At 38.0% G+C, this 8,229-nt stretch overlaps 1 protein-coding gene across 1 annotated transcript in view; it reads left to right on the top strand.

The window, feature by feature from the left end:
- The first annotated feature begins 2,802 nt into the window (after positions 1-2,802).
- The window catches only part of LOC104621639 (chromosome unknown open reading frame, human C5orf28), a 12,124-nt gene continuing 6,697 nt past the window's right edge, over positions 2,803-8,229 (top strand). Inside the window, exons 1-2 of the mRNA XM_010288171.1 lie at positions 2,803-2,987; positions 4,934-5,319. Of these exons, the coding sequence (XP_010286473.1) occupies positions 4,996-5,319 (324 nt within the window). The 5' untranslated portion in view covers positions 2,803-2,987; positions 4,934-4,995. The remainder of the gene's footprint in view (positions 2,988-4,933; positions 5,320-8,229) is intronic.

The following is an 8,229-nucleotide window of genomic DNA, read 5'->3' on the forward strand; positions in this document are numbered from 1 at the left end:
GTTTCGGGGGTCCGTTGCTTGAGGGGACCCCCGGGGCGTTTACAACGTAATGGGCTTTTACTGAGAAGACGCGAAGGCAGGAAGACTGTCGGTAGCATTCTTGACAGGAGCGAGCGTCGAATTCTTGTTGGGTTTTTGTTGAGGTTATGGTGTTGTTTTTTTTTAGTATAGATACCCATACGTCGCGTCAAGTCTTAACATAAGAAACCGTAACGCGGTGCTTTACCTGAAGCCGGGCATGTCACTTACATGTAAGGCTCCATAAGACTCTTGGCTCCATTTCTGTGGTAAAGATGACAGTACATTTTTATTTCTTGATGACTGAGGAGGTGGCTGATGAGGGGCTTTGGCGCTGGGTGTTGAGGCAAAGCATGCCCTTTCCTCAAGACACAAAAATCGTTGCTGATCTCTGTAATTTTACATGTCGGTCCGCTGCATGCCTGTCTTGCCTTCAGCCCTCTCTTCAGTTGCACATATTGACTGTATTTTAATCTTAAATTGGATTAGCTGTTTATGATCTGAATGCTGTTGTAGTTAACGAGCTTAATACATAAACTGCTCATGCTTTTTTTCTCCTCTCTTTTTTTTTTTTTTTTTTTTTTGGTCTAGAATGACAAATGATTTTTTCTCCACTGGATAGTACTGTGGTCTGTTTCTAGTTACCAAATACTTTTAGGATATTTCTTTCAACTCTTTCTTTCAGGTACATCTCAGCTCCAAAGTACTCATTAAGGAGAAGGTCTGCATTTTGGTGTCTTGGTATCTCTTTTCAAACATTTTATGTATGGTCCCTGAAATAAAAAAATTAAGTCCTCATTTCATGGGGCATTTGTTTGTTTGCTTTGATTTCCATGTGGGTTTAATTCAGTTTGTTCCTCCGTATCTTTGTAAAATCCTACTGATTTCTTGCGTGCTTTTGTTCTCTTTCCTCTTCAGCCTCCTTCATGCTCAAACCCCGCTAATGCATTATAGTTATCTGACCCAAAAATATTTGCATTGCCAGTTCTTCACAGTTTGTTTTAAGCTCACATCTGCTTTTCTGTGAGATAATACATTAAACGTTTGAGCTTGTGTCTTCCATGGTAATTGTACTTATGGAGTTTTTCATATGAATTAACATCCAATATCACATAATGTTTTTTTAGGAGATAATAGAATTATAAGGGACTATTGCAATCTTTTTTTCTTCTTGCATAAAATGCATAATTCTACTAATTTTATGCATTAAATTCCTATATGTATTTGTGTACCTGATAACTTCTGGCAAAACTGGGGCAAAAATTTTGGAGAGCAATATTTCTAAATGATACTTTTTGCTGTTGGATTCTTGTTTTGCTCTTCCACCATGAGCTGAAAGGCCTCTTAAGTGTCAGCTATTTTCCCAAATGCATTTTTACAGCTTTGCTCTAAATATCTTCTTGTGTCTGTAATTTACAATGTTAACTGTACATTTGTTAAAATTATTTTCATAATTTCCTTAATTTAAATATATCACAAAAATTGCATTTTGTGCGTATAGGTGGAGATGATAAATAATGCTTTATGTCATATAAAAATGTCGTGAGAAATGACAACTCTTAAGCACTGTTACTCTATCAGCTGTTTTGTGTGTGGGTTTTATGTAAAGCCAACCTAAATCTTTCTTGCAATATGTTGGCTGGACTGACCACCAGTAGGTTTCTAAGCATTCTTGTGTAATACGTCTATTTCCCACTGTTCTGGTTTAACAAGAATGTAAGCCCCTCAACTATGCTTTCTGAGATTTATAGGATAGAAGAACCCATGACACTTGATTTTCAGACTGTTTATAAAATATCACAATAATTATTTTTCAGACAAAAAATACAGTTTCTAGTTTTATATTAAAAATTGTTATTTCAGAGATTATTTTGGTTGAACAGAGTTTTGCTTTTTCTAGTCTGATTTCACTCGTGATCTGCAGAATATTTATACTTATGCTGTTGCACCTGGGCATGTGACTTGATTTTTACACAGACAGCAGTCATTTTTGTCTGTAAAAGACAGCATAGACAGACTGTTGAAAAATAACAGTTATGCCATGGACATGACTCTTGACTAAGGGTAATCTGAAGCCACGTTTTTGCTTCGCGTTCCTCATTCTGGCTCAAAGACACCCATTCACCTACTGTCCTTTTTTACCAGTTGGCATTGTTACCTTTATTTTATGATACATAATTCTCCAGTCATACTCGTTTTGGGATTTTTTTTTTTATGTACATGTTAACAATACCCGTAACAAAGCACTGTAAGCCTACTAGAGAACTGACACAGTCCTCTGTTGATACTTGAATTTATAGGTCTCTGCTTATCTGTACCAAGGTCACTAATTGATGGGATGAAATCAAAAAGAGATCCCTGAATGTGACGCATAAATACTTCATTAGGTGGGAATCTTTCAGGCACACAGTTATGAGGAAAAATCTGTTAAAATAGATGTCTGTGTATTTTGAAATGCCATTACTTAAAACAGAAGGCTAGAAGTGCCCTTGTCTGACTTTACGACATTGAGTTTTATTATCTTTTAATCTTGTTCCATCTTTATATGTTCCCTTCTCTTGTTTTATGGTCTTTTTTTTCCCCGCTTTCTTTAACAGAGTTTCTAAGCCCTAGCCAAAGTTGCTGTTTAATTCAATTATATTTGTTCAGGAACACATAAAAAAAGATGTTGCTTCTTTCTGCATTTTTGACTATTGTTCAGTTTTCATGTGTGTTTTGTACAGAGTTTGAAGAGCTTTGTGTAGTATCAGTGCTTACTGTTGTTGCCTTGTTAGTTTTATTTAGGATGGAACAAACGGTGTTTGGTCTTTCCTGCACTGGACTGGGCAGACTGGATTCAGAAAGCACAGAGGCTCAATCCTGAGGCATAGACCACGTTACCTACTGGAGTAAGGCAACTGCAGTGGAAAAAATATGTTCTCCTAGCCCCAGGGTAAGTTTGATTCTCAATACTAGTGTGCTTTTTAAAGGTATGTTGCTACATCAGCTCTTCCCAGATTGGATTCTATTACAGACTTTATGGTAATTTTAAATAAAATCCAATGTGTTGTGATTGTTATATAAAAGAAACATTTGTGAGGAGATCACCATTTGTTCTTTAAAATGGAATTTATTCAGAAATGTACTGTATGTTGTAAAGTCACCCACCAGAAAACAACAGTTCCAGTGTTTCAGGAAACAGCTTCTGTCTACATGTTCGTTCAGAAGAGGCACAGTCATGGTTAACAAGCTCTAAACTTGACCCACATTTTTTCATCTGTGTGCAAAGTCCATGTATTATTCATGTTTTCTTCTCTTTTTTTTCTTTTTAATGTTTTCAAAATAAATGATTCAGTGGGCTTCTTTTCTATAAAGATCAATGCCAGTAGCCGTGTCTTGTGGATAATTCTACAAGAAACAGGCATGTGAATAATCTGGAAGAAACATTGTATATTCTCTGGTGCTCACGACCAATAATGTGTTTAAAATAATAAACTATTATGTATCAACATTTTTAGAAGTATTCATTTTTAAAGGAAGTCTAATACAGTCATAAAAAGCCCATTCAAAATAAAAATTTACCTGATAGAACCATCTGAAGAAGCATTATCAAGATTCAACGTATTGCACAGAAATAGCAACCTTTTGGGAAGAATCCATTTTTAGATACGATGTAGGCTTTGAAACTGTGATCTTGTCTCCATGCTCCCCAAAAAGACAGAAGAGCGTAACAGTTGGGACAGTTAGAATTGATACTGTCCTTCAAAGACAAAGACTTTTTGGTGTGTTTAACGTAACGAAGCTATGGGATGCATCACTTATATGAGGATTTATATTTCAAAAGTGTTCTTTTTAATGTTATCACAGAAATGAGTACTCTGTCTTTATAATCCGGGTATCCTATAATTGTTTCTTTGGGAGTGGGGGTGTCTTTAAGATCTTGAATTATTTTTGGAATTTCTTTTGAGGTGTCAAGCAGTTACTTAAGGACAACAATTATTCCCAAGAAATCACCTGGTACAACATTGCATAACGATTACAGAACATAAGTAGTTTTTAACGACTTCTAAGTGATTATTAATACTAATAACAATGCCTTTATTTTCAAATTACAGTGGTCAACTTTTGAAAAGGAGAATGACTGAGATTAGTTAATTTTCTGCTTTTCTGCCAAAAAAAGAGCTCTTAGGAAGGTAACGTGGCAGACAATGGACAAGTCCCAAAAGTAACACTTGAGTTTGCTGCTGGAGCACATACTGAGGAAAAGCATATGTAGTTTTTCTCTGTAAGGAGTTAGTATTGACTGAATGGTTGTTGTCTTTGTGTTTATGATAAGTAGTAAAGATATTTTAGTGGTTCTGGTTTTCTTAATGCTTACTCTATGCGCCAGTTTCCAAGCTAAACAAGGAGTTGCTCAGAGGCACATAACAGGATGATAATACATATGTTTACAAAGTATGTAAATGAAAATAGTGTTTGGGATTGTAGATTAGGAACTCTGTTTTAACAGTTGTGGCATAGAGAGATTTGAGATTTTTGAGCATCAGTCCTAAGAGTTCTCCAAACTGAATCTTTTTTTGTTGTTACAGTGTGAAGGATTTAATTCGATGAATATCATGTATTTAAGACCAGGAGGAGTCTTGAAACATATTCAGTGTATTGTCATAGACATATTTCAAATTATTTTCTAAAATGTAAGACTTCAGAAAGTGGAGTTAGAGCTTTCCATGTTACAAAGGTGCTTGTTCTAATTAAAACAGGACAAGTATTTTAATTCAGAGCTGTATTGTTCAAGTCAACAAATTAACTTAACTGAAATCAGATTCCTTAGTGAATTTGGGGGTTTTTATGCTCAGTTGTAGCTGTGATAATCAATTCTTTGTGCTAATGGATTTTTTCCTTTTATAGTTTTCTTTCTGTTCTCTGACTTTTACAGAACGACTGACAATACAAGACAATGCACAGTGTATATCCTGATGACATTTTGTGTGCTGTGACATGATTTTTGCCATGGCATCTGAGACTGAAAAGGCCCATGCTCTTCTCCAAACTTTCAGCACAGCTTCAGTTATTTCTAGTCTAGGTTTGGGGATATTCTGCTTTGTAGCAGACAGACTTCTGCAGTTTTCCTTCATTCAGCAAAATGACTGGCTCCGAGCCTTCTCTGATAATGCAGTGCATGGTATACTAGGAATGTGGTCCTGGGCAATAGTGATTGGACTTAGGAAGAAAAGTGACTTCACTGAGGTTACTCTGGCTGGCTTCCTCGCCTCTGTCATTGATGTGGACCACTTCTTTCTTGCTGGTTCCATCTCATTAAAGGTAAGTTGATATCAGTGATTGTTTATTTTCTTTCTTCATCACTGTTTACTTTATCGCTCTTCTACCATATCCTCAACAAAAAAGTTCCAATAATACTTGAATTAGATACATTTTTAATAGATACTATGGGATTTATATTTGTAGGTAGTTGTTATGATTTTAAAAGCCATAAAAATATTTTACATTTACTGTTAAGTTCTGCTCCTTACAAGGCTCTGAAAAAAGAGTTCTGAAAGCCCTTGTGCACTATATCCTGTGCGTATCACAGAGTTGCTTTGTTATCCGAGTAAAACAGTTAAGTGCTGCCGTGCTTACTTTGTGTATAAAGTAGATCATTTGATTTCTGTTTACAATACAGGATAGAAATCTCTGCAACGTAGATAATGCAGCTGCTGTTTTATTTCATTCAGTCTTACTAAGTCATACATGTGGTTTTAGCCAGCCCTAAATATTTCTCCCACAAATAAGCTGTATATGAGCTGTCACCTTTAAAAAGGCAGTCTAAATTTGCCCTTAAATATAGTTGGTTGTAAAAAAAAAAAATAAATAAAGCAAGTGTCAAACTTGTTAATAGAAGTAAGAAAGTGAATTGGCTCCCATTAAGGAATATATGTGATCATCATCCATTTGCAGAACTGCTTGTTAGAACAAAGTTTCTCTATAGGATTGGTACTACCAGATTATGGCATTCTTTTTCAGTGGTTCTCCGGTGGTTTAGGTGTGTCCTGTTCCTGCTTCCCCATTCACACATTTTTATATATCCCTGTCTTCTTGCCTGCTCTAAACATATGTACCCAGCCTTTGCTGACCACAACAGTCTCTTGTGTACGCTCTCCAAAACATTTGTACCTTCTGTAAGCTCTGGCTGTGCCAGCCGCAGCCACAGTTCTCTTAACACTGCCCTCCAGATCTTATACCTCCGGCAGACACTCCTTGTCCCCAGCTAGCTCCTGGTCCCCATAGCTAGATCTCTGCCACTCTGCGTGTTACCAGGAATTTGCTGTGCTCAGCAACACAAGTCCTCATAATTTCACAGAATCATAGAATCACTAAGGTTGGAAAGGACCTTCAAGATCATCAAGTCCAACCATTAATCCAGCGCCACCATGTCCCCTAAATCACGTCCTGAAGCGCCATATCCACACGTTTTTTAAACACTTCCAGAGATGGTGACTCCACCACCTCCTTGGGCAGCCTGTTCCAATGCTTGACCACCCTGTCGGTGAAGAAATTTTTCCTAATATCCAATCTAAACCTCCCCTGGCGCAACTTGAGGCCATTTCCTCTCGTCCTATGACTAGTTAGTTGGGAGAAGAGACCAACACCCACATAGCCACAACCCCCTTTCAGGTAGTTGTAGAGAGTGATAAGGTCTCCCCTCAGCCTCCTTTTCTCCAGACTGAACAACCCCAGTTCCCTCAGCCGCTCTTCATAAGACACATGCTCCAGACCCCTCAGCAACTTCGTTGCCCTTCTTTGGAGAATTTGATTATGCTGGTGTTGCTAGCATATATATATATACATGCTACTTGCTCTCCCATCCCCAAAAATGTACACCCTTACATGCAGAGGGACCTGCACAGGAGAAGGGGACGATACTGATCTTCATCCATTCAAGTAGAGCATAACTTAGGTTGTTTGACTGTCTTGCCTTTTTTCTTTTCTTCCAGTTTGCTTGTGTTACACTCTTCATATGGATGACAGAGGAAATAGCTCCTAGGAAGCAGAGGAAAAAAGGAGGTGGAGGGAAAATTGCTGTTCTTTGTAATTCTTTAATTAAAGAAGAACAATGCAAAATGGTTTACCAATGTTTTTTTAAAATACATAGGAGACAGCTAAATGCAAGAAGCATTATTGCTTGTAGTTGAGATGTAAAAATCAGACTTCCAATGGGAAAATAGTTTTTGTTTACGTACAATATCACTACTTGTTGTGGAGAAAAGACTTTTTCCTGTGTGCATTTTGTCAGTTTCCCCCTTATATTTGCCTTTGACAAGGAGAGAATCACAGAGTGGTTGCAGTTGGAAGACTCTTCAGGAGGTCATCTTCTCCAACCCCCTTGCTGAAGCAGGCTTACCCAGAGCTGGTTGTTCAGGACCATGTCCAGACAACTTTTGAACATCTCTATGAATGTAAACTCCACAACCTCTTTGGGCAGTCTGTTCCCATGTGCAGTCACCGTCACAGTGAAAGCATGTTTCCTTACATTCAGGATGAACTTCCTGTGTTTCAGTCTGTGCCCCTTTCCTCTTGCCCTGTCAGTGAGCACCTCTGGAAAAAGCCTGGCTCTGTTCTCTTTACACCGTCCCTTTAGGTATTGGTACACCTTGATGACCTCTCCCCTGAGCCTTCTCTTCTCTAGGCTAAACAGTCCCAGCACTCATCCTTTCCTCATATGCAAGATGCTCCAGTCCCTTCGTGATCTTAGTGGCCCTTGCCTGGACTTCATCTCCAGTAACTCCATGTCTCTCACACTGGGGAGCCCAGAACTGAACTCGGCACTCCAGAGGTGGCCTTACCAGTGCTGAGGAGAAAGAGAAGGATCACCTCCCTCGACCTACTGGCAACACTCCTAATGCAGCCCAGGTACACTGGCCTTCTTTGCCACAAGGCCATGTTTCTGCCTCATATTCAACTTGTTATTCAAGTTGAATATCCTTAGAACTGCTGTCCATCTGGTTGGCCTCCAGCATGTATTGGTGCCTGGCAATATTCCTTCCCTAGGTCGTCTTTAGTTCTCCCCTTTTCTGTACTTTTTCCACGTGGAAATACTGTAAAATTGTAAAACGATATAAAGAAAAGGAAGGTTAGTTTGCTTGATTAATGGGTCTTATAATAGTAACATTATGGTATAGCATTAAATTTACAATAATGATTACTATTACAATTATTAATAATTATATATTAATA

This window comes from Phaethon lepturus, unplaced genomic scaffold (assembly GCF_000687285.1).
Source record: "Phaethon lepturus isolate BGI_N335 unplaced genomic scaffold, ASM68728v1 scaffold17685, whole genome shotgun sequence".
Classification (NCBI taxonomy): domain Eukaryota; kingdom Metazoa; phylum Chordata; class Aves; order Phaethontiformes; family Phaethontidae; genus Phaethon; species Phaethon lepturus.